The sequence below is a fragment of the Scyliorhinus torazame genome, chromosome 8 (assembly GCF_047496885.1).
Source record: "Scyliorhinus torazame isolate Kashiwa2021f chromosome 8, sScyTor2.1, whole genome shotgun sequence".
In the NCBI taxonomy this organism is placed as follows: domain Eukaryota; kingdom Metazoa; phylum Chordata; class Chondrichthyes; order Carcharhiniformes; family Scyliorhinidae; genus Scyliorhinus; species Scyliorhinus torazame.
Window position 1 is genome coordinate 144282941 of NC_092714.1, and position 27573 is coordinate 144310513.

The 27573-nt window shown below is 47.9% G+C and overlaps 1 protein-coding gene across 2 annotated transcripts in view; it reads right to left on the bottom strand.

Annotated features, from left to right (window-relative positions):
• Positions 1-27573, bottom strand: part of gtf2f2a (general transcription factor IIF, polypeptide 2a) — a 259984-nt gene that overhangs the window by 166229 nt on the left and 66182 nt on the right. For both annotated transcript variants that reach the window (XM_072514321.1, XM_072514320.1), the window contains exons 3-4: positions 26831-26904; positions 26704-26722 (exon numbers count right to left, since the gene is read on the bottom strand). In XM_072514321.1, coding sequence (XP_072370422.1) covers positions 26704-26722; positions 26831-26904 — 93 coding nt within the window. The remainder of the gene's footprint in view (positions 1-26703; positions 26723-26830; positions 26905-27573) is intronic.

Consider the following 27573-nt stretch of genomic DNA (forward strand, 5'->3'; position numbering starts at 1 on the left):
ATTGAAAATGCATTTACCAGAATGGGTCAAGGAGTAGGGGCTGTTTAGCACACTGGGCTAAATCGCTGGCTTTGAAAGCAGACCACGGCAAGCCAGCAGCACGGTTCAATTCCTGTACCAGCCTCCCCGAACAGGCGCCGGAATTTAGAGACTCGGGGCTTTTCACAGTAACTTCATTTGAAGCCTACTTGTGACAATAAGCGATTTTCATTTCATTTTCATTTCAAATTCAAAGCACCAAAAACTCGGTAATCGGGGAACTCTTCTTCGGACACAAATCCTCGATGACGCTGGATGGAGCAGTGGAGTGAAAGCCCTTGAATCATTCAAAGTTTTGGATGCTCCAAGGGAGAAGCTTCAGGATCTTTCCGGGTGGATAAACTAAGATGCGCTGAATGGTCTCTCTTAGTCATAATTATCCCTTAACAAAGTCCTTTGAAAAATACTTTTAATCAAATTTCATGACAAAGTCCTTTAACTAAATCATAGAACAGTTTTACAAGACTGCACCATTTTATTTCCAGACCATTAACTTGCCAATTTATCTTAAAACATACTGTAACATTAGTTCAGATTTGGCAACGTGGCATTGCTGATTGGAAGTAGTTCCTTTAGTCAACAGAAAGCATTGAGACATTGCAAAGGTGGGTGGAAGGTCAGAAGATTGGACATAATGTAAGGAAGAGTAAAGGATGGCTAAAAGATTAATAAGGAGGGAAAAATTAGAGTATGAACCAAAGCTAGACAGAAGTCTATAAAGAGATTGCAAGAGTTCCTATTGTAAAATATTGTAAAAAGAAACAAAGTGAGCGTTGGTCCTACAGAAACTGAGTCTGGAGAATTGATAATAGTAAACGAGGAAATGGCAGATGAATTGAACAAGTATTTTGCATGTCTTCACTATAGAGGACAGCTGTAAATCAGGAGATGGAAGGGAGGAAAGAACGCAAGGCAATTAAAATCACTGGAGAAGTGGTACTGAGTAGATTGTTGCAGCTGCAAGCGAACAAATGCCTGGTTCTGATGGACTTCATCCGACGGTCTTAAAAGAAATAGCTAATGAGATAGTTGATGCACTAGTTTTAATTTTCCGATAAATACTAGATTCAGGGGAAGTCCTATTAGATTGACAGATAGCATATGTAACTCCATTATTCAAAAAGGGAAGGAGACAGGCCAGCCATCTTAACATCGGTCAGAGGGAAAACATTAGAAACTTTTATTAAAGAAATTATAGCAGGGCACTTGGATAACTTCAAGATAGTCAGGCAGAGTCAACATGTTTTTCTAAAAGGGAATTCATGTTTAACCAACTTATTGGAGTTATTTGAGGAAGTAACATTCACTGGTTTCCCTTTATCCACAGTGTATGTACAGTACTTAGATTTTCAGATGGCATAGAAAGGTTAATACAAAAAATAAAAGCTCATGGTATACAAGATAACGTACTGGCATGGATAGAAGATTAGCTAGCTAACAGGAAGCAGAAAGTGGGCATAAATTGATCATTTTCAGGTTGGCATGATGTAACGAGTAGTGTGCCACAGGGACCTCAACTGTTTCCAATTTATATACATGATTTGGATGAAGGGATGGATGGGAAGGTTGCAAAATTTGCTGATGACACAGAAATAGGTAGCAAAGTAAGTTGTGAAGAGGACATAAGAGGCCACAAAAAGAAACATATGGGTTTCTGATTTGTCACATGTATAGTACACAGTGAAAAGTATTGTTTCTTGCATGCTATGCAGACAACGCATACTGTACACAGAGACGAAAGGAGACCCTACAGAATGTAATGTTACAGTCATAGCTAGGGTGTAGAGAAAAGATCAACTTAAGTGAGTGGGCAAAGATCTGGCAAATGGAACATAAGGTGGGAAAATGTAAACTTATCCATTGTGGCAGGAAGAATAAAAGGTAAGCAATTATCTAAATTATGAGAGATTGCAGAACTCTGAGATGCAGAGGGATCTGGTTGTCTTAAGTGTATGAATCGCAAAAGGCTAGCAAGTAATTAGGAAAGCTAATTGAATGTGATCATTTATTACGAGCGGAATTGAATACAAAAGTGGGGAGATTATGCTTCAGTTATATGGAACACTAGTAATACCCCATCAGGAATAGTGTGGATAGTATTGGTCACAGGAAGGATGTAAATGCGTTGGAAGCAGTTCAACGTTTACCAGACTAATACCTGGAATGGGCGGGTTATCTTAGATGTATCCACTGGAGTTTAGAAGAGTAATAGGCAATTTGACTGAAACTTTTAAGATCCTGAGGAGTGTTGACAGGGTGGATGTGGAGAGGATGTTTCCTCTTGTGGGAGAATCCAGACCTAGGGATCATTGTTTAAAAACTAGGTAGGGGTCGCTGGCCCATTTAAAACAGAGATGAGGTGAAATTGTTTATCTCAGAGGGTCATGATTCTTTGGAACTGTTTTCCTGACAAGACAATGGAAGCAGAGTCTTTGAATATTTTTTGTTTTTAAATTTAGAGTACCCAATTCATTTTTTCCAATTAAGGGGCAATTTAGTATGACCAATCCACATACCTTGCCCATCTTTGGGTTGTGGGAGCGAAACCCACGCAAACACGGGAAGAATTGCAAACTCCACACAGACAGTGGCTCAGATCCGGATCGAACCTGGGACCTCGGCACCATGAGGCAGCAGTGCTAACCACTGCGCCACTGTGTTGCCCATCTTTGAATATTTTTACGGCAGTGGTGGACAGCAAGGGAGTGACAGGTTATCAGGGGGTAGGCGGGACATAGATTTGAGGCCACAATCAGATCAGCCATGATCTTATTAAATGGCAGAGTAGGCTCAAGGGGCCGAATGGCCTACTCCTGCTCCTTGTTTGTATGTTGCAGCAGACATGGCTTTGGAAAAACTTCACCCAACAGAGCAGTACTTGACACCAGTATGGAGCTATTTTTTAGGCTTATAAGAGAGGGAGGGTTGAATGATGTATGCAGCATCATTACATTAAAAGAATAGGACAATTTCTATTGCTCTCCATTATTCAAAGCACATTAATGCTCTGATTTGGTGGGTGATTTTCAATCCTGTTCTGCTCAGTCAAACTGAGAGCAGCACAGCCACATCTTCAGCCTAATGCTGCTTGACCTCCGGTGTTATCGAGATGTGGTCACACCCAAGGTGCAGGCAGATGACCGCTAGAAAGGGCAGGCAGCCAGTGCAGGAATCCCCTGTGGCTGTCCCCCTTTCGAACAAGGATGCTGTTTTAGATACTGTTGTGAGGGAGGGCCTATTAGGGGAAAAACAACAGCAGCCAGAACAGTAGCAGTTGTTGCTCAGCAGGGGAGGGCAAAGTACAGGAGAGCGATAGTTATAGGGGATTCTATAGCAAGGCGCACAGATCGACACTTCTATGGACGTGCAAGAGACTCCAGGATGGTTTGTTGCCTCCCTGATGCCAGGATCAAGGATATCTCTGAACGAACAAAGGACATCTTGAAGGGGGAGGGTGAACAACCAGAGGTCGTAGTACACATAGATACTAATGACATAGGCAGGAAGAGCGATGAGGTCCTGCAGAAGGAGTTCAGGGAGTTAGGCAGTAAACTAAAAAGCAGGACCTCTAGGGTTGTAATCTCAGGATTACTCCCTGTGCCATGTGCCAGTGAGGCTAGAAATAGGGGGATAGTGCAGCAAAACACATGGCTAAACTGGTGGTGCGGGAGGGAGGGTTTCAGATTTCTGGACCATTGGAATTTCTTGTGGGGCAGGTGGGACCTGTACAAGAAGGATGGGTTGCATCTAAACCGGAGGGGCACCAATATCCTGGCTGGAAGGTTTGCTTGAGTTATTCGGGAGGATTTAAACTAGTATGGCAGGGGGGTGGGAACCAGAGCTTTTGCTTAGAAGGTGTAATAACTGAAGGAGAAACAGAGAACAAAAATAAGAGAACAACATCACCCTGTCTGCTCAAACACAGTGGTCTGAAGTGTATTTGTTTCAACGCCAGAAGTATAGCAGGTAAGGCAGATGAACTTAGAACACTGATTAGTACTTGGAACTATGATGTTGTGGCTGTAACGTGGTTAAAAGAAGGGCAGGATTGGCAGCTGAACATTGGAGGACATAGATGTTTCAGGAGAGATAAAGGGGGATGTAAATGGGGTGGGAGAGTGGCATTACTGATTGAGGAAAATATTATAGCCATACTGTGGGAGGACACCTCGGAGGGCTCATACAATGAGGCAATCTGGGTAGACCTCAGGAACAGGAAGGGGGCAATCACAATGTTGGGGGTTTATTGCAGGCCCCCCAACTGCCAGCGAGAGACAGAGGAGCAGAAAGGTAGAGATTTTGGATAGGTACAAAAGTAACAGGGTTGTTGTGGTAGGGGATTTTAACTTCCTCTATATTGACTGGAACTCACTTAGTGCTAGGGGCTTGAATGATGCAGAGATTGTAAGGTGTATCCAGGAAGGCTTCATGATGCAATATTTAGATAGTCCAACTAGGGAAGGGGCAGTAGTGGACCTGGTATTGGAGAATAAGCCTGGACAGGTAGTTGAAGTTTCAGTAGGGCTACATTTTGGGAGTAGAGACCACAATTCCATAGGCTTTCGGGTACGTTTGGACAGGGATAAGGGCTCGGGTTAAGGTGCTAAGCTGGGCAAAGGCAAATTATGATAACATTAGACAGGAATTGAAGAATTTGGATTGGGTGCGTGTGGGAGTATTTCAAGCGACAGTTGATTAGGATTCAGGGAAGTCGCGTTTCTGAGAGAATGAAGGATAAATATAGGAAGGTTAGGGAGCCTTGAATAACTATGGATATTGTGAACCCCATCAAAAAGAAAAAGGAGGTTTTTGTATGTTCTAGAAGGGTGGGCACAGGTGAAACCCTTGAGGAGTATGAAGAAAGTAGGAAGGTACGAAGGTACTTGAGTGGGAAATTAGGAAGGCTAAGAGGGGTCATGAAAAGTCCTTGGCAATTAGGATTAAGATGAATCCCAAAGCTTTTTATTCATATGTAAAAAGCAAGTGAGTGGCCAGGGAAAGGATTCGACCACTTAAGGACAGTGGGGGGGAATCTACATGTTCAGCCAGAGGAAATGGGCGAGGTACTAAATGAATACTTTGCATCATGTACATTCCCCAACCGGAAACCATAGCTTAATCGGGAGATTGACTCCCTACTGAAGGACAGGCCTGAGGCATTCAAGTCAGGCGACCCTGACCTGTACAAGAAGTCCAGGTACAACCTCCGCAAAGCCATCAGTGATGCCAAGAGACAATATCAGACCAAGCTATAGTCACAGACAACGTTACAGACTCCCATTGGTTGTGGCAAGGCCTAAACAACATAGCGGGCTACAAAGCGAAGCCGGACAGTATCTCCGGCGGCAGCACACCCCTCCCCGATGAACTCAATGCATTCTATGCTCGGTTCGAGCACGATATCAGCAATCCGCTTCAATCCAGCAGCACCGGACACACCAATACCCACCGTCACAGCTTCCAAAGTCAGATCGGCCTACCTGAAAGTGAACCCTTGGAAGGTAAGGGGCCCGGACGGGGTCGCTGGTCATGCACTCCGAGCCAGCGCGGACCAACTGGCAGATGTGTTCGTGGACATCTTCAACCTCTCCCTACTCCACTCCGGAGGTCCCCACCTGCTTCAAGAAGACCACCATCATACCAGTGTCAAAGAAGAATCAGGCAACGTGCCTCAATGACTATCGTCCGGTGGCCCTGACTTCAGTCGTAATGAAGTGCTTCGAGAGGTTGGTCATGAAGCACATCAACTCCATACTTCTAGGATGCCTAGATCCACTGCAATTCGCATACCGCCATAACCGGTCCACAGCAGACACCATCGCCCTGGCCCGACACTTAGCCCTGGAGCATCTTGACAACAGGACTCCTACATCAGACTTCTATTTATTGACTACAGCTCCGCCTTCAAACCATATTCCCAGCCAAGCTCATATCAAAGCTCCTAAACCTAGGACTTGGCTCCTCACTCTGCAACTGGATCCTCGACTTTCGGACCACAGACCATACTCTGTAAGAATAAACAACACCTCCTCCACGATAATCCTCAATACCCGGGGCCCCGCAAGACTGCATACTTAGCCCCCTACTATACTCCCTGTACACACACGGCTGTGTGGCAAAATTTGGTTCCGACTCCATCTACAAGTTTGCTGATGATACGACCATAGTGGGTCAGATCTCGAACAACGATGAGTCAGAATACAGAAGGGAGATAGAGAACCCAGTGGAATGGTTAACGACAACAATCTATCCCTCAATGCCAGCAAAACTAAAGAGCTGGTCATTGACTTCAGGAAGCAAAGTACTATACACACCCCTGTCTGCATCAACGGGGACGAGGTGGAGACGGTTGACAGTTTCAAATTCCTTTGTGTGCACATCACCAAAATTCTGTCCTGGTCCACCCACGTCGACACTACAACCAAGAAAGCACAACAGTGCCTATACTTCCTCAGGAAACTGAGGAAATTCGGCATGTCCACATTAACTCTTACCAGATGCACCATAGAGAGCATCCTATCTGGCTGCATCACAGCTTGTTATGGCAACTGCTCGGCCCAAGACTGCAAGAAACTTCAGACAGTCGTGAACACAGCCCAGTCCATCACACGAACCCTCTCCCATTCATTGACTCTATTTACACCTCTCGCTGTCTAGGGAAAGCGGGCAGTATAATCAAAGACCCCTCCCACCCGGCTTATTCACTCTTTCAACTTCATCCATCGGGCAGGAGATACAAAAGTCTGAGATAACGCAGAAATAGATTTAAAAACAGCTTCTTCCCTGCTGTTACCAGACTCCTAAACGACCCTCTTATGGACTGGCCTGATTAATACTACACTCCTGTATGCTTCACCCGATGCTGGTGTCTATGTATTTACATTGTGTACCTTGTGTTGCCCTATTATGTATTTTCTTTTCTTTTTTTTTAAATTTAGAGTACCCAATTCATTTTTTTCCAATTAAGGGGCAATTTAGCGTGGCCAATCCACTTAGCTTGCATTTTTTGGGTTGTGGGGGGCGAATCCCACGCAAACACGGGGAGAATGTGCAAACTCCACACGGACAGTGACCCAGAACGGGGATCGAACCTGGGACCGCGGCGCCGTGAGGTTGCAGTGCGAACCCACTGCGCCACTGTGCTGCCCCCTTTTCTTTTCATGTACTAAATGATCTGTTTGAGTTGCTCGCAGAAAAATACTTTTCACTGTACCTCGGTACACTTGACAATCAACAAATCCAATCCAATCAGTGTTCATCAAAGAAAAGAACTTTGTGGAACATTATTCTTGGTAGGGTGTGTGGATAGTCTGGGTCATGTTGACATAAAAAAAAGGAGGTATTGGGCGTTTTAAAAGGCATTAAGGTAATTACGTCTCCTGGGTCTGTTGGGATTTACCCCAGAATACTGAGAGAAGCAAGGGAGGAAATTGCTGGGGCCTTGACTGACATCTTTGTATTCTCATTGGCTACGGGCGAGGTCCCAGAGGACTGGAGAATAGTTAATGTGGTACTGTTGTTTAAGAAAGGTAGCAGGGACTTCCGGGTGCGCCGATGACCAGCTAAGTCGCACGTTTCGGCACCTCCCGTTTCAACGGACTTTTGGGCTCTTATTGGGAGCCCCAACGGAAATTTTCAAAGGCTAAACCCAGTGTGAGGCGACATAGGAAGGAGTCCCCCCGGGTGTGGATGGAAAGAAGTGATAGTAGTGGCCAGATTGTGGAGGATCCTCTGGAGCAGTGGCAGAGAAGGGAAGGGAGAAGCAAGATGGGGGCTGAGGGAGCCCAGTTGATATGGGGCCTGGAACAGCAGGAGTTCCTCCGGCGATGTGTGGAGGAGCTCAAGAAGGAGGTGCTGGCGCCGATGCTGCAGGCGATTGAGGGGCTGAAGGAGACACAAAAGACCCAAGAGATGGAGCTCCGTGGAGAGAAGGCAAAGGCTGCCGAAAATGAAGACGAGATACAGGGCTTGGTGGTGAAGACGGAGACGCACAAGGCGCTACACAAGAGGTGTATGGAGAGATTGGAAGCCCTGGAAAATAGCTCGAGGAGGAAGAACTTAAGGATTTTGGGTCTTCCCGAAGGGGCAGAGGGAGCGGACGTTGGGGCGTACGTGAGTGTGATGCTCCATACCTTAATGGGAGCTGAGGCCCCGACGGGCCCCCTGGAAGTGGAGGGAGCGTACCGGGTCCTCGTGAGAAGACCAAAGGCAGGGGAAATACCGCGAGCAATAGTGGTGAGATTCCACCGCTACAAGGACAGGGAGATGGTCCTGAGATGGGCTAAGACGACACGGAGTAGCAGATGGGAGAACGCGGTGATCCGCGTCTACCAAGATTGGAGTGCGGAGGTGGCGAGAAGGAGGGCGAGTTTCAATCGGGCCAAGGCGGTGCTCCACAGGAAGAAAGTGAAATTCGGAATGTTGCAGCCGGCAAGACTGTGGGTTACACACCAGGGCAAACACCACTACTTCGAGACGGCAGAGGAGGCGTGGACATTCATTCAAGAGGAGAAGTGGGACTAGATTTGAGAAAGGATGTTTGGAATGAAGTAGCGAGGTGGTGGCAAGAAATTGTAAATCAGATGGGGGAATCTTTTCCCCTCGAAGGGGGGGGGAGACACGAAGAAATGTGGGCGCCGGTGGGGAAGTGGATGGGGAAGGAGAGGGAGCTGCACCATTAGGGGCGGGGCCGAGAGAGAAGCGCGGGCTCTGTTCCCGCGCTATGGAAACTGTGGCGGGAAAAGGGGGCGTAGGAACGAGGGGGCCTCACACGCAGGGAGGCTAAGGATAAACGGGGGAAGCCGAGGTCAGCCAGAGTTTGCTGACTCCGGGAAGCAATATGGGGGGTGCAATCAAGCTAGAGCGGGATCTAGCGGGAGGGGGGGGGGGAGATTAACTGGGTTGTTGCTGCTGCTGCTCAGAGGAAGGGGGAGCTGTTACGAGATGGGATGGTCGGGACGGGAGGGTGCCGTCTGGGGGACAAGTGGTTGCGTGGGAACCGGGTGAGCAGCTGGTTTAAAAAAGGGGATGGCTAGTCGACGAGGGGGGGGGGGTAAAGAGCCCCCCAACCCGGTTGATCACGTGGAACGTGAGAGGGTTGAATGGGCCGATTAAGAGGGCAAGGGTATTTGCGCACCTAAAGAAGCTAAAGGCAGACGTGGTTATGCTTCAGGAGACGCACCTGAAACTGGCGGATCAGGTTAGATTAAGAAAAGGATGGGTGGGACAGGTATTCCACTCGGGCTTGGATGCGAAAAATAGAGGGGTGGCAATACTGGTGGGGAAAAGGGTATTGTTTGAGGCGAAGACCATAGTGGCGGACAGTGGGGGTAGGTACGTGATGGTGAGTGGCAGACTGCAAGGTGAAGCGGTGGTGCTGGTGAACGTATATGCCCCGAACTGGGATGATGCGAACTTTATGAAGCGTATGTTGGGGCGCATCCCGGACCTGGAGATGGGAAAGTTGGTAATGGGGGGGGGGGGACTTCAACACGGTGCTGGACCGGTCCATATCTAGGACCGGGAGGAGGCCGGCAGCGGCCAAGGTGCTTGAGGGCTTTATGGAGCAGATGGGAGGAGCGGATCCCTGGAGATTTACTAGACCGAGGAGTAGAGAGTTTTCCTTCTTCTCCCACATCCATAGAGTGTACTCCCGGATAGATTTCTTTGTCCTGGGAAGGGTGCTGATCCCGAAGGTGGCAGGAACGGAGTACTCGCCTATAGCCATTTCAGATCATGCCCCACATTGGGTAGATCTGGAACTAGGTGAGGAAAAGGAGCAACGCCCACTTTGGAGATTGGACATGGGACTGTTGGCGGACAAGGGGGTATGCGGAAGGGTGAGGGGATGTATTGAAAGATACCTAGAGGTTAATGATGATGGAGAGGTCCAGGTGGGAGTAATATGGGAGGTGCTGAAGGCGATGGTGAGAGGGGAGCTGATCTCCATAAGGGCCCATAAGGGGAAACAAGAGGGTAAAGAAAGGGAGAGACTGATTGGGGAGATCTTGAGGCTGGATAGGCAATATGCGGAGGCTCCAGACGAAGGGCTATACAGGGAAAGACGGAGACTACACACAGACTTTGACTTGTTGACCACGGGTAAGGCGGAGACACAGTGGAGGAAGGCACAGGGAGTACAGTATGAATACGGAGAGAAGACGAGCCGACTGCTGGCCCAACAACTTAGGAAGAGGGGGGCGGCGAGAGAGACCGGAGGAGTTAGAGACGAGGAGGGAAGGATGGAACAGAGAGCGGAGAGGGTGAACGGGGTATTTAAGGTATTCTACGACAGGCTGTATAAGGCCCAACCCCCGGAAGGGAAAGAGGGAATGATGCATTTCCTAGATCAGTTGGAGTTCCCGAAGGTTGAGGAGCAGGAGAGGACAGGACTGGGAGCGCAGATTGAGGTAGAGGAGGTGGTAAAAGGAATCGGGAGCATGCAGGCAGGGAAGGCCCCGGGACCAGATGGGTTCCCGGTGGAATTTTATAGGAAATATGTGGACCTGCTGGCCCCACTCCTGACGAGAACCTTCATTGAGGCTAAGGAAAGGGGGTCACTACCCCCGACGATGTCGGAGGCGACGATATCGCTGATCCTGAAAAGAGACAAAGACCCGCTGCAGTGCGGGTCATGCAGGCCTATCTCCCTCCTGAGCGTAGATGCCAAGTTATTGGCCAAAGTGATGGCGACAAGGATAGAGGACTATGTCCCTGGGGTGGTGCATGGTGACCAAACAGGATTTGTCAAAGGGAGGCAATTGAATACCAATATACAGAGGTTGTTAGGGGTGATGATGATGCCCCCACCGGAGGGGGAGGCGGAGATAATGGTGGCTATGGATGCAGAGAAGGCATTTGATAGAGTGGAGTGGGACTATCTGTGGGAGGTACTGAAGAGATTTGGATTTGGAGGGGTTCATTAGATGGGTTCGGCTCCTATACAGGGCCCCGGTGGCAAGTGTGATTACGAACAGGCAACGATCCGACTATATAGGGGCACAAGACAGGGGTGCCCCTTGTCCCCGTTACTGTTTGCGTTGGCAATTGAGCCATTAGCCATAGCGCTGAGGGGCTCCAGGAAGTGGAGAGGGGTACTTAGAGGAGGAGAAGAACATCGGGTGTCATTATACGCGGATGATCTGCTGTTATATGTCGCGGACCCAGTGGAGGGGATGCCCGAGATAATGCAGACACTCAGGGAGTTTGGAGAGTTTTTGGGATACAAACTGAATATGGGGAAGAGTGAACTGTTTGTGATGCACCCCGGGGAACAGGGCAGGGGAATAGACGAGTTGCCGCTGAGGAGGGTAACAAGAAATTTCCGGTATTTAGGGATCCAGGTGGCCAGGGACTGGGGAACCTTGCATAAGCTTAATTTGACGCGACTGGTAGGGCAGATGGAGGAGGACTTTAAGAGGTGGGATATGGTGCCCCTGTCATTGGCGGGCAGGGTGCAGGCGGTTAAAATGGTGGTCCTCCCGAGGTTTCTTTTTGTGTTTCAGTGCCTCCCCATACTGATTACAAAGACCTTTTTTAAGAAGGTGGACAGGAGCATCATGAGCTTTGTGTGGGCCGGAAAGACCCCAAGGGTAAAGAGGGGGTTTCTGCAGCGCAGTAGAGATAGAGGGGGATTGGCACTGCCGAATCTGAGTGATTATTATTGGGCCGCTAACGTGTCTGTGATATGCAAGTGGATGAGGGAAGAAGAAGGAGCGGCGTGGAAAAGGCTGGAGATGGCGTCCTGTAGGGGAAATAGCTTAAAAGCACTGGCAACGGCGCCGCTGCCGTTCTCCCCGAAAAGGTACACCACAAACCCAGTGGTGGTGGCGACTCTGAAGATTTGGGGGCAGTGGAGACGACATAGGGGAGTGACGGGGGCCTCAGTGTGGTCCCCGATAAGGAACAACCACAGGTTCGTCCCGGGAAGGATAGACGGGGGATTTCAATCTTGGCAGCGAGCAGGAATTGCGAGACTGAAGGACTTGTTCTTGGACGGGATGTTCGCGAGTCTGGGAGCATTAACAGAAAAATACGGATTGCCACCTGGGAATGCATTTCGTTATATGCAAGTGAGGGCATTTGTGAGGCAACAGATAAGGGAATTTCCACAGCTCCCGGCGCAAGGGATCCAGGACAGAGTGATTTCGGGGGCATGGGTGGGTGACGGTAAGGTGTCCGATATATACAGGGAAATGAGAGACGAGGGGGAGACGATGATAGAGGAACTGAAAGAAAAATGGGAGGAGCTGGGGGAGGAGATTGAGGAGGGGCTGTGGGCAGATGCCCTAAGTAGGGTAAATTCCTCGTCCTCGTGTGCCAGGCTCAGCCTGATCCAATTCAAGGTACTACACAGGGCGCATATGACGGGAGCTAGATTGAGCAGGTTTTCTGGGGTGGAGGATAGGTGCGGGAGGTGCGCGGGAAGCCCTGCGAACCACACCCACATGTTTTGGTCATGTCCGGTATTACACGAGTTCTGGGTGGGTGTGGCAAAAGTGATTTCAAAGGTGGTGGGGGTCCGGGTCGAACCAAGCTGGGGGTTGGCTATATTCGGGGTTGCAGATGAACCGGGAGTGCAGGAGGCGAGAGAGGCCGATGTTTTGGCCTTTGCGTCCCTAGTAGCCCGGCGAAGGATTCTACTTATGTGGAAGGAAGCTAATCCCCCAGGCGTGGAGGCCTGGATAAACGACATGGCAGGGTTTATAAAATTGGAGCGGATAAAGTACGCACTAAGAGGTTCGGCTCAGGGGTTCACCAGGCAGTGGCAACCGTTCCTCTACTATCTCGCAGAATGATAAGGGAAAATAGGAAAGACAACAGCAGCAACCCAGGGGGAAGGGGGTGGGGGTGGGGGAGGGGGGGTACATTCGGGTCTTTGGGGTTTTTTTGTTGTTTTTTTTGTGTGTTGTTACATAATTGTTGTTCATATTTATCTTTTCAATGTTACTATTATTTTGTTTTGATTTTTATTTGTGTTGGCACTTGCCGTTAGTGAATATATTATTTTTAAAACGATCAATGTATATACTGTTACAAAGTTGTAAAAATGGAAAATTTTTGGTTGATCGAAAAACTTTAATAAAATATATTTTTTTAAAAAAAAGAAAGGTAGCAGGGCTAATCGAGGCAACTATAGGGCGGTGAGCCTCACATCGGTAGTAGGTAAATTATTGGAGAGAATCCTCAGGGACTGGATATATACCCATAAGGAAACAAATTGACTCATTAGCATGCTTTTGTGAAGGAGAGGTCGTGTCTCGCTAACTTGATCGAGTTTTTTGAGGATGTGACAAAGATAATTGATGAGGGGAGGGTGGTGGATGTTGTTTACATGGACTTCAGCAAAGCCTTTGACAAGGTGCCTCATGGCAGACTGGTACAAAAGGTGAAGTCACATGGAATCAGAGGTGAGGTGGCAAGATGGATACAGAACTGGCTCAGTCACAGAAGGCAGGGGGAGCAGTGGAAGGGTGTTTTTCTGAATGGAAGGTTGTGACGAGTGGTGTTCCACAGGGATCGGTGCTGGGGCCTCTGTTGTTTGTGGAGTACATAAACAATTTGGAGCAAAATGTAGCTGGTCTGATTAGTAAGTTTGCGGATGACACCAAGGGTGGTGGATTGGCAGATACTGTTGAGGATTGTCAGAGGATACAGCAGAACATAGATAATAATAATCTTTATTGTCACAAGTAGGCTTACATTAACACATTAACACTGCAATGAAGTTACTGTGAAAAGCCCCGAGACGCCACATTCCGGCACCTGTTCGGGTACACAGAGGGAAGAAAACACAATGTCCAAATTACCTAACAGCATGTCTTTCGGGACTTGTGTGAGGAAACCAGAGCATCCGGAGGAAACCCACGCAGACACAGGGAGAACGTGCAGACTCCGCACAGTGACCCAAGCGGGAATCGTACCAGGGACCCTGGCGCTGTAAAGCAACAGTGCTAACCACTCTGCTACCGTGCCGCCCCTGTGCTATCATGCTGCCCCTATAAGTTGGAGACAGGGGAAAGAAATTGCCAAAAAGATGGAGGCTTTGGAGAGGGTGCAGAGGAGGTTTACCAGGATGTTGCCTGGTCTGGAGGGTGTTAGCTATGCGGAGAGGCTGAATAGACTCGGACTGTTTTCATTAGAACGAGTAGGGTTTAGGGTGACATGATAACGGTCTGCAAGAGTATGAGAGGCATGGGTAGAGTGGATGGGCAGGCACTCTTTCCCAGGGTGGAGGGGTCATTCACTAGGTTTAAGGTCCATGGGGCAAAATGTAGAGATGTGCCGGCAGGTTTTTTTTACACAGAGGGTGGGGAGTGCCTGGAACGCGCTGCCAGGGGAGGTTGTGGAAGCAGATACATTAACGGCGTTCAAAAGGCATCTGGACAATTAAATGGCTAGGATGGGTAGAGAGGGATAGGGCACTAGGAAGTGCAGAGGGGTTTGGCCAAAAGTGGTATCATGATCTAGTACAGGCTTGGAGGGCCGAACGGCCTGTCCCTGTGCTGTATTGTTCTTTGTTCCTTGTTCATTTAAATTGTTTTGTGCTGGGGGCAACCCAGAAATATATTGTTCTTCACACTCTTTAAGGGGATTAATAGTTTCTTGCATTTTGCTGATACACAATTTAAATCACAAAAGTGTTAATCTTACTGGGAAGTATGAAATTAAGCATATACCAGAACGAAGTTCCATTAATTTGTATTTATGGAAACCTTAACAAGATCATTTTCATTTAGCCATTAAAAATGCATAAATGATAAACAAAATAAACTGGATAACTCTTGTGCTACTAAAAGACTGGCTTTAGCAGAGGTTATAACAGATTTTCTTTTAAAAAAATATTTTATTCAAGGTATTTTCATGTAAACAAACAAAAGCAGAACAACCAAACAACATTATAAACAGCCGACACCCAGTCCCCACCCCCATAATACTGCCCCCTTCCCCATTTTAACCCCCTTACCCCTCCCCATTCCAGCCCCCCTGCTGACCCCTCAAACCTCCTTAAAGAAATCAATAAACGCCATCCACCTCTGAACTGGGAACCACCTCCACCCCAGCAGCCCGGACATTACTTCTGCAAACCCCTGCCAGAACCCTTCAGCCTTGAGAAACGCCCATAACATGTGGATGTGATTCGCAGGCCTCCCCGCACACCGCCCACACCTATCCTCCACCCCCTCAAAGAACCTACTCATCCTAGCTACCATCATATGTGCCCTATGTATTACTTTAAACTGAATAAGGATTAACCTCACACACGAGGACACATTCAGCCTCCGCAGGGCATCTGCCCACGTCTCGGCCCCCACCTCCCCTCCCAGCTCCTCCCCCACCAGGACTCCCTCCCAATCCATCAACTCCTCGTAGACCGCTAACACCTGCCCGTCCCCTAACTAGTCCCTCGACAGCACCTTGTCTTGCAATCCCAGGGAAGCAGCCCAGGAAAGGACGGCACCTCTCTCCTTACAAATCCTGAACTTGCAGGTACCTAAAACCATTCCCTCCGGGCAGCAAGTACTCTTCCTCCAAGTCTCCAGATTTGCAAATTTGCCCCCTATGGACAGGTCACCAAATCGATCAATCCTGCTTGCCGCCACCTCAAAACCTCGCAAGTACCATCCCGCCCCGGCCGCGCAAACCTAGAGTTAGTGCAGATTGGTGCCCACACCGAGGCACCCTCCAGCCCCAAGTGCTGCCTCCAGCCCTCACACCCTTAGAGCCAACAACACCACTGGGCTCATGGTGTACCTGGCCTGGCCCAGCAGTAGTTCATATATTCGGCAGTGCCAGCACCCCACCCACTCGCCCTGCTCCAGAAAAAGTCAGCCAACCAGTGGGGTCTTCGCCGCCCACACAAACCCAGAGAACAGCACATTATCCCTTCTTGAAAAACGATTTTGGAACAAAAGTTGGAAGCCCTGGAACACGAACAGAAACCTTGGCAGCCCCATAGTTTTTACTGTCTCAACCCGCCCCACCAGCACATCCACTTTCATCTGCTCCAGCAGCCAAGCCAGCCCCCCCCCGACCCGCCCCCCCCCCCCAAATGTGCTCCATAAATCCCTTCAGCTCCTTTGCCACTACCGAAACCTTCGCTGACGTAGGACTCGACCGGTCCAAACTCGGTTCTATAACTGTATTAAAATCCCCCCCCATAATCAACCGGTGTGAGTCCAAGTCAGGAATCTTCCCTAACATTCGCCTCATAAAATCAACATCATTGCAATTTGGGGCATAAACGTTTACCAGGATCATCTGCATCCCCTCCAGCTTTCCCCTAACCATCACGAACCTCGCCCCCCACCCTCCAAATCTGCCACAATGTTCCCCACCTCGAACGCCACCCGCTTATTCACCAACACTGCCATCCCTCCCTTCTTCATGTCCAGTCCCGAGTGGAACAGCTGTCCCACCCATCCTTTCCGCAAACTCGTCTGATCCCCTATCTTCAAGTGAGTCTTCTGCAAAAGGCCACATACGCCTTCAGACCCCTCAGGTAAACGAACACACATGACCATTTCACCAGCCCATTCAGCCCCCTCACGTTCCACGTGACCAGCCTGGTCGGGGGATTCCCTGCTCCCCTCCCCTGCCGATCAACCAGATCCCTCTGCAACCCTCCATGCGCACCATCATATGTCCACCGTCATTGATCCTTTTCTAACTGCCTCCTTGCCCTCCGCCATCTTACCCTGCGGTGCACCGCGAAGACTCTCCTATTCCAGCAGCTCATTCCTTTCTGTCCCACTCCTAGTTCGTGAATCCATTCACCAGCCACACCAGAGGAGTAAGACCTTCCCCAGGCACTCTTGCACTCAAATAATTCGCTCTTCGAGCGGGGAAAAGACTGAAAAAGTCCGCCTTGAGCGGGAGCCACCAAATGTGCGACCGCTCACTCCGTGGTCGCCACCGGAGGTCCACACCAAATTATCTTTTAAATTACACATTAATAGTGCTGCATGACAGACAAAATAGTGTGACTGAACTATTCAGGCTGCTAAAAATGGAAAATAGTCTCCCTGGTTTTGATTATTTGACCTTGATTTTTAAATCTGTGATGTGGAGATGCCGGCGTTGGATTAAATCTGTGCCAGACCTTAAAATCTGGAATTATGCTGCAACATAGTGAGCTAACAGAAAACGTAATACTTCTATTTTTAGGGGATTTACCATTTTCTTGTGCCCTTCTCTCTCGGTCATCCACCTCTTCCTGACTGATGAGCAAGCAACAATTTGGGTTTCAATGGAAAATATTTCCTTGGATTCAGCATTGCTCAGAGCTTCTACCAGAAACTGAACCGATAACCAATTGCATTTATATCATCGAATTTACAGTGCAGAAGGAGGCCATTTGGCCCATCGAGTCTGCACCAGCCCTTGGAAAAAGCACCCTACCCAAGCCCACACCTCCACCCTATCCCCATAACCCCCCATACCTTTTTTTTTGGACACTCAGCGCAATTTAGCTTAGTCAATCCACCTAACCTGCACATCTTTGGATTGTGGGAGGAAACCCGATCACCCAGAGGAAACTCACGCAGACACAGGGAGAACGTGCAGACTCCACCTAGACAGTGACCCAAGCTGGAAATCGAACCTGGGGCCCTGGAGCTGTGAAGCAATTGTGCTAACCACTATGCTGCCGTGCTGCCCAATAGAGCTTTTAATGTCGTAAAACAGCCCACGCTGCTTTACTGGAGTGACTAATGTTGTGTTCTGTGATCCCACCATTGTAATGATGTACACAGAACATCTAGTTGTTTAACTAGAACAACGATTTATTGATGAACACGTGGAAAAATAACAAACAGATTACTATACAGACCAAGTTACTTAATGAGTCCGGTGAACTCTCCTGGAGCTACCTCATGTGCGACTGTACTGTTGTAAGGCTTATTACCAACTGGCGGGTATCTCACATCACCTGACCTATGTCTGACGCCACCAGCTGGTTATGTACAAATCTATTCACAGGCATATTACCACAACTGACAGACACAATTTGATACTCAATCACGTGTGGTAAATCACGTGACCAAAATTATGGTCAAAGGAGGAGGTTTTAAGGAGAGATGAAAGGGGCTATTGGCCCTGCTACAGACGCAGAGGCAGCAGGGGGGATTGGTGTTGCCAAACTTGCTTCATTATTATTGGGCGGCGAATGTGGACAAGGTGCGGCGGTGGTGGGAAGGAGAAGGGGTTAGGATGGAGGAGGAATCTAACAAGGAGCCTAGTTTAAGGGCTATGGTGACGGCAGCATTGCCAATGGCTCCGAGTAGGTATTCAGGGAGCCCAGTGGTGCAGTCCACGGTGAAGATATGGAATCAGCTGAGGAGGCATTTTAGGGTGGAAGGGATGTCGGTGCTAACGCGGCTGTGCGAGAATCATGTGTTTGAGCCGGGGTGGGATGGATAGTGTATACAGGAGGTGGAGGGAAGTGGGGCTGGTCAAGGTGAGGGATTTGTATTTGGAGGAAGGGTTCACCAGTCTGGAGGAGCTAAGGGAGAGAGTAGAGCTGCCGAGGGGTAGGGAGTTCAGGTATCTACAGGTTAAGGACTTTGCACAAAAGGTCTGGAAGGGTTCCCTAGATTGCCGGGATACACCCTGCTGGAGCGACTGCTGCTTCTGGATGTGGAAGGGGAGGGAAGAATTGGGATATAAATAAAAGTGGCTGGGGGAGCAGGGAAGCGAGCGGGTGGTCAAGGTCAAGGAGAAATGGGAAGCGGAGTTGGGAATGGAGATTGTTGCTAACTTTTGGTTGGTTCTTAATTTGGCTCAGACACAGCAGTAAATGTTGCTCGTTGTGTCTTTACTTAATTTCCTCTGTTTCTATAACCTTTGCTCTAGAGTCGCCAGGTATCTTTATGATACCACCACGAGGTTCAAGTTCAAGTACTGATCAATGACTCAATACACCAGTTAGTAAGTTTCAAATCAAAACACATTTATTATACACAGTCAATCGCTACTCATGCATAAAACTCTACTTTCTAGACTATCTCTATACTATAGGCCTATACTTAGCTTTGGAACTGGCCCACCAGGTCAGGGGAACAAATGGCCTTTCGTTCGGGTTCTGAATCTGCAGGCTTCAAAGCTGGTATGGACTGGTAGCTCGGAGCGCCTATCTCGTAGCGTGCGTTGACTGGAGACTTACTTGGTTGATGCGGCAGCTTGGGCAGGTCACTGTCAAGGGTTGGTTCGAGCTGCTGAGTGACCCTGCCAAGAAGGACAAATTGAACTTGGGGACTCTATTTTATAGTCCCCAGGGGTTTCCCACCCCTTTGGGCGGACCCCGTACCTGGTTCCAAGTGATTGGACTAAGTTCTGATCACTTGGATCGATTTCTCCAATACTGGAGCTGTTCCCTGATCGCTGGGCGGTCCCCAAGTGTCCGTTGGCCTTCCTTTGTCATGGCTCCTGCTGGCGCCGAGGAGTCTGGCTTGGCCTTGTTTACCATAACTGTTTCCAATTGTTCCCGGGGATCGCTCATTAATAGGCAGATGGCCGTTAGTTTCAGTGCTGTCTGGGTTTCTGTAAGTTCTGATACACAGGAAACTTTGCACCTGCTTGTTTTGCCTGTGTTGACTGAATTTCCCTGTAGTCTTTGCGGGTCACCATTTTAAAGTCGGGAAGTGACCAACCCAGGTGGCTACAAGATCAATTGGGGAGTATGGCGTGAGGCACTGCAAAGGGTAAACGGGACCTCCTCTTGTGCAAGGATGAGCCTGATACAGTTTAAGGTGGTGCACAGGGTGCATATGATTCGGGCGACAATGAGTGGGTTCTTTCAGGGGGGTAGCAGATGAGTGTGAGAGGTGTGGGTGGGGGCCAGCGAATCATGTGCACATATTTTGGGGTTGTGAATGTGGTGAGCCATGTATGGCTATTGTATATACTCACTGTTGTTCTATTATTACTATTGTCATCGACATCCACTATTGTATATACTTACTGCTGTTGCTATTACTGTTGCTGGTGAATTGTTGTGTTGATGGTGCTGTTGGCTCCGCCCCTCTGAGGAGGTATATAACTGGCCGATCTGAGACAGGCTCTCAGTGCGGGAGAAGTTACAGGTTGGCACACATCTCGTTGATTAAAGCCACTGTTCTTTGGTACAAACTGTCTCGACTGAATTGATGGTCATCAATTTAATCAACTAGTTTTTTTTCACAATGGGCGCTGCTCTGAAACCTGATCGTCTTGAACTCGACCCGCAGGTAACAGAAGCTACGGCTATCTTCGAGCATTGGCTCAGTTGCTTCGAGGCCTACCTCGACGACTCAGCTGCCGTAGTCTCCCCGGTATTCAAACAATGTCTCCTCAACGCCCGGGTGAGCCACAGGATTTTTCGGCTAATCAGGGACATCGCTTCGCACACGGAGGTAGTGGAGCTGCTCAAAGGACAGTTTGTGAGGCCAGTGAACGAGGTGCTCGCTCGACACCTCCTGACCACGTGGCATCAGCGCCAGGGTGAGACGCTGGCTGAATATCTGCCCGGACTGAGGGTACACGTCCGGAGTTGTAACTGCCAGTCGGTCATCGCAGTACAGCACGCAGAGCTGATGATCCGAGACACCTATGTGGCAGGAGTCAGGTCCAGCTACATCCGGCAACGGCTTCTCAAGAAAGGGCCCCTCGACCTCAAGGAGACGGTGACACTAGCTACCTCGCTGGAAGTGGCCTTCCAGGGCATGGATGGCTTTCCATCCGACCCCGCGGCATCCTCGGGGGCGTTGGAGGCGCAGCCATCACCCGACCCGAGAGTGCCCCATACCTGCGCCGTGCGGCAGCCGGCCAGCTCCGGAGGGCCGTATTGTTACTTCTGCGGGCAGGGCCAGCACCGCAGGCAGCGTTGCCCAGCTAGAAACACAACCCGCAACGAGTGTGGTAAGAAAGGGCACTTTGCTAAGGTATGCCTGGTCCAACCTAAAGTCCAGAAATCAAAAGTCTGCCAGGCCCGGCATGAGGCTCACAGACCCCGCAGCGTGGCATCGTGCCTGCCGTCGTCCGCCTTGTGCGACCAGTGGGGGCAGCCATCTTGGTCGCCATCTTCGATGCCGCCCGCCATGTGCGACGAGTGGGGGCCGCCATTTTGGCCGACATCCTCAACGCCACCCGCCACGTGCGTCTCATCGGGGCCGCCATGTTGGGACCATCCCGCCACTGTCGCTACCGGTCGCCCGCAACTCGGCTCCGTTCAGCTCAACCACTCCCGGCCTTATCAACTTCAAAACTCCATGATGACCGTCCGACTCAATGGACAGGAGACATCCTGCCTCTTCGTCTCCGGGAGCACAGATAGCTTCGTCCATCCGGATATGGTAAGGCGCTGCTGCCTCCGGGTCCTCCCAGTCTCACAGACCATGTCCCTTGCTTCCGGATCACACGCCGTGCAGATCCGGGGGTATTGCATCGCTAACGTTGCGATACAGGGCGTAGAGTACGCCGATTTCAAGCTTTGCGTCCTCCCCCATCTCTGCGCCGTCGCCCTGTCCGGGACCCTGTTGTGAGGACGACATGTTCCCGGAGCCAAAGCTCTCGACACCTGAGCCCACACCGCAGCTGCGGCGTTCACAGCGGACGATACGGGCTCCTGTGAGACTTAACCTATGAGCCCGCTTCACCCCTGCCGGACTTTTTTTTCTTAACAGGGGGTGAATGTGGTGAGCCATGTATGGCTATTGTATATACTCACTGTTGTTTTATTATTACTATTGTCATCGACATCCACTATTGTATATACTTACTGTTGTTGCTGTTACTGTTGAATTGTTGTGTTGATGCTGCTGTTGGCTCCGCCTGTGGCTCCGCCCCTCTGAGGTGGTGTATAACCGGCCGATCTGAGCCAGGCTCTCAGTGCAGGAGAAGTTACAGGCTGGCACCCATCTAGTTGATTAAAGCCACTTTTCTTTGGTACAAACTGTCTCCACTGAATTGATGGTTATCAGTGAAAAGTTGGGAAGATTCTGTGCGGGAGTGTTCGCGGTCTTAGCCAGGATAGTGGAGGAGGGAGTGGACCCGGTCCCTTTGGTGGCAATATCTGGGGTTTCAGAGAAGTCGGAGCTCACAGAGGAGGAGGAAGGCCGATGTCTTGGCCTTCGCCTCTCTGATTATACGGCGACAAATTTTGCTGGAGTGACGGTCGGCATCGCCACCGGGGGTAGCAGCATGGTTGGGTGACCTGTATGACTTCCTGTGGTTAGAGAAGATAAAGTATGAGTTAAGGGGCTCAGCAGGGGAGTTTGAGAAAAGGTGGGGGATGTTTGTGACCGTGTTTGAGGAGCTGTTCGTCACAGAGGGGTGGGGGGCGGGGGGGGGGGGGGGGGCGGGGGGGGGGGTATAAAAGGAGAAAAATTTGTACAAACTGTATAGTTGATTTTTGGGAAGGATGTTTCCCGGGGTGTTTATTTGCTGTAACCTATGATACAAATTTGAATATAATGCATTTTTAAAAAACCTGAAAAAATGTTCCTCTACCTTTTGCATAACATTTGCCATTTGCTTTTGTGCTTAACATTTTAAAGAGAAGTTTACCCATTGAACTTTCAATCCGGCCTACTTCTCTCAGGATGGGCTGGCATAACATTTTAAAACAATCAAGTCTGTAGGTACTGAATGTGACACTCAAACATTAGCTGCAGACTTATTGCTGCTGCCCAAAATAAACACTGACATTCATGTTAGCAGCTTAAACATCGGAATACATTCCAAGGTGGTTCAGAGAAACATTGATAGTGAGCCAAAGGATTGGTGACCACAAGCTTAGTTAAAGAGGTAGGTTTCAAGGTAGGACTTAATGTAGGAGAGAGAAGTGGCGAGGTGGAGAGGCTTGGGGGGTTGCCAATGGTGGGGTGAAGAGGGTGGGATGCACAGAGAACTTGGAAGGATGTAGGGGCTGGAAGAGGTTACAAAGATAGGGAGGGCCTTGAAGGGATTTAAACAAGAGGGTGAGAATTTTAGAACAGTAGAATGGGTGGTCCAGGAGTCAGGGGTGAGGGGGTGATCAGGACTTGTTACAGATAGCAGGACTTTGGCCGTGCTACATTTATGTAATTCTGTAAAGGAATGCCTCTGACCAACAAGTTTCATTAGTGATTTCCAGGCCAAAAAAGGGCCCATTTCCTTCTCCAGGATCTCAAATCTCCATTGAACCTTTCACTCGAGCCGAGGTGCCTCTTTCCATTTATGCAAAGGTAACTTTTTTTTTTAGTTTTTAAAATTTAGTGTACCCAATTAAATTTTTCCAATTAAGGGGCAATTTAGCCTAGCCAATCCACCTACCCTGCAAATAGTTGTGGGGGCGAAACCCATGCAAACACAGGGAGAATGTGCAAACTCCACATGGACAGTGATCCAGAGCTGGGATCGAACTTGGGACCTCGGCGCCGATAGGCAGCAATGCGAACCACTGCACCACCGTGCTGCCCACTTGCAAAGGTAACTTGAGAGCAACCCAGCAGCTATCCTAAAACATAAGCAGTAGGCAGCTATCTTTAATATAACTGCACAAGATCAAACAGCCATCCATCATTATCCCATATAGTCATATTTTGACAATGGAAAAAATGTTCATGATTCAAGGTAAAAGCCCCAGGGTGATTAAAAGTTCACACTTCAGACAACTTAGGGGCAGCACGGTAGCATTGTGGATAGCATAATTGCTTCACAGCTCCAGGGTCCCAGGTTCGATTCCGGTTTGGGTCACTGTCTGTGCGGAGTTTGCACATCCTCCCCGTGTGTGCGTGGGTTTCCTCCAGGTGCTCCAGTTTCCTCCCACAGTCCAAAGATGTGCAGGTTAGGTGGATTGGCCATGATAAATTGCCCTTAGTGTTGGGTGGGGTTACTGGGTTATGGAGATAGGGTGGAGGTGTTGACCTTGGGTAGGGTGCTCTTTCCAAGAGCCGGTGCAGACTCGATGGGCCGAATGGCCTCCTTCTGCACTGTAAATTCTATCTATCTATGAACTGTGTGTTGGGGCTACGGGTCTAGTATCTCGTGGCATTCCTGCATACAATTTATCTGTTCTGAACTGATGTATGTGGCCCTGAGTGTTGACCCTGCACAATACAAGGTACAAGTTGTAAATTCAAGTTGCAAAACAAAATCTTGAAATCATTGACCAACTCTTTTGATGAGCAATCCCACTCCTCCTGAGCCATGTTGCAATGTGTGTCATCAGTGGAAGGACTCCCTCTTCTAACTATCCTTTAACCATTACGGTCTATGCTTTAGTCTTCACTCTGCAAGTGTTGTGAAATGAAGCCTGACAAAATAATGTTCTTTCCTTCCACAGGTAGTCACTAAAAAGGACCTGCCTGTCATGTTGGGTGTTCCGATGCACAAATGATCCGACATGGCTGTAGATGGTACAACTCTGTTTTATTGTCTTAAACAATAACATCTAACTGCTGGCTGAGGTTCGTGCTTCATCAGCTAACCTGTGGACCCAGCCATTTCACTATCTTGGTGAGGCACTCAGCACATGGTCTATGTCTGAGTGGCATGCTGTGAGCTCTGTGCTCTGAGCTATCTCCTGGTAGAATGAGCGGGAACTGTGGTGTTCCCTGTTTTATAGTGCGTGTGCGCTCACTGGTGATTGGCTGCGATGTTGTGTGTGTGTTGATTGGTCCAACTACCTGTCCATCAGTGTGTGTGTGATTGCACCATGATATGCTGATGTGGATATCATGACACTGCCCACCTTCAATTCTGAAGAAAAGCACAGCCACATCACCTGCATGTTAAAAGCCGCAACACATTTGCACTTTTGCAGGCCACAAACTCTGGCTGATATGGAGATTTGGTGTAGAGGGAGAAACACTTGCGATAACTTATCATTATGAATCATCCTTAAAATGTGTATTTTTTAAATGTTCACACTAAATTACTGGACAATCTCCAACATTAATGGTCACAAAGCAGTATGAGCCATTAAATGGAATATACAGCACAGAATGAAGCTATTCAGCCTAACTAGTCGTGCTGGTGTTTATATTCCACAGGAATCTCCTCCCATTCCATCTCCCTCATCTCACCCTTTCAGCTATTATCTTTCTATTCCCTTTTCTCTAAGTTACTCATCTAATTTTCTTTTGAAAGCATCTAAGCTATTTGCCTCAACCACTTCCTGTGGTGGCATGTTTCCACATCCGAACCTCGGAGTAACGATAGTTCTGCTGATTTCCCCATTGCGTTTATTAGTTACTACTGTGTTATTTATGGCACCTAGTTTCAGATTCTCCCACAAGTGGAAACATTCTCTTCACATCTAGTCTGCCCAACCCATTCATAATTTTGATGACCTCTAAGAGATCACCTCCAAATCTTCTCTTTTCTAAAGACAACAGAGCCAACCTGTTCGATCGTTAAGGAAATCTCATCGATTCCACTATCTCGATATTAAACAACATTTTAATGCATGAAGCAAATTCTACCAATTTTCACTTGTGCATGTTTGGAAAACACTTGCCAGAAACAATTTCATGGAGGTTCCCCACCGCAAAATAAATTATCAGTAACAATTAGAGGTTATCTAATCTCTGATTCTGGCATTTAGATATAATGGAGGGGTTTGGAATTAATATTTCCAATATCAATCATGATAATCACAATGAGTCATAACGATGCTTACATCTGTAAGACATTTAATCACTCTAGATTAAACTGTATATACTGACAGATTTTTATCTTGTAGCATTACTCATGGCAAGTTAGAAAACACACTGCTGTAAAAGGATAGGGGCATATCAAGGCTGTCACGACACCCACGGTCAATTCCAGCCGCACTTGACCCGGAGTCGCAACACAGGTAAAAATAGATGTTATTTAAAATACCCGAGGTCCTGGTTGAACCCAATAAACTGCAGTCACCAGGTTTGTAACTTTAATATAAGTATGCAGTATTATGTACAGTATAATTAAACAGGCAGAAAATGTAACTGACTACCCAATTCATTTTCCCAAACCCCCACTTTTCATGCACACACGATAAATATTAATAAAAATAAAAGGATAAGGATCTTGGATGTACTGGGATGGCTTCTAGTTAGTGTCTTAAGTTCAGCTTCTGTTTTGATATTTCTTCCTTCTGGGCTTGAGATGGTTCTCTCTAACAAGGTTGTGTCTCTTCTCTACAGACTCAGCATCATTCCAAGTTCACAGAAAAGGATGTGCCGGGCACTCAATGCTTTCAGAACAATAAAGCAGTACTTTCGAGAGAAAGAGTAAGAGAGAGAGAAAGAGACATTGTCAAGCAGAACACAGTCCCTGGCCAATCCACCTATCAATCCGACTCCCTCCAAACCTGGTTCCTAAGATACACTCAATGTTGAGAGTCTGGCTTCTCTCCAAAAACAAAATCTGTTTGATACCTTGAATCTTCTGCTGAAGGACCAAAACAATGAAACAACATAAAAGAAATGGGAAGGAAGGAAATAAACGGGAAGGACTCTTACAATGCATTGAACGATATTCTTCTATTCAGGTGAGGCTTCAAGACCACAAACTTTTAAATGTTATTGAGTAAACACTGGGGATGAGTTTGTTCATTCCTTAGTTTAATTGCCATTCAGACTGCAGGCAAGAGCCCGAGGTTTATCTCCGATCCACATCATGTTACTTGTTACATTGCATTCCATGATTCAATGATTTTCTTACCTCTGTTTTCCCTTGATTCCTGTTAAGAGAGAAAACAGATTAGTTAATGCTCACCAGTTTATCATTTAGAAATATACATTCATCTATCTGGGAGAGCTACACGGTGACAGAAAAAAATCTCACTTACTTGGCAATCTTTATCTTTCCTACTTCACCTCTTCCTGTTGCTTTAGCCCATTGCTGAGAAAGGTATTTAGGAACCTATAGAAATGTGTATCACAAAAATTAATTGACAATAAATTTTAATAGGAAGGTAAAACACATAAAACAATGTTTGAATATGCTTCTGCATTTTTGACTGGTGCTAGTCAGGTGATTTGAGCATTATCATTTTAGTTAACTTTCCTCTCCCGAGTTCAAAAGCAGAGAATCACAATTTGTTGCAGGCCATAACGGAGTGAAAAACTGGCGAAGAGGGAGGCAGCAAGAAAGCTGGAAGCTAATGAAGGGGACAACCAAGAACTCGAAGGGCGAGGGAGTCAAGACCAGTAAGAAGAGCCAAATTTCAAAAATACCAGGTAAACTATCATGTTGAGACATAAAGTGCACTGCAAATTGACAGATTGTTATTTTTAAAATGAAATGAGGAATAGCTATTTTTCCCCCCAATGAATGTTTGCACACAAACGAATTTTAGGATCTTATCACAGAATGTTTTTTAAAAATGTCTGAGAACCTGCAAACACAAATAGAATATTGTGGCTTTTTCTGAATCATAACAAGTCTGTGTATATTTTTTTCCAACAGTCAAGAAAAGGTATCTCAGTTAATATTTTGGATAATACAAATCTGTCTCAACAAAGCAACTAGGTTACGGGCTAGTTTTACCATTTCTGACCATAAATCCAAAAAATATCAAATAACTAATCA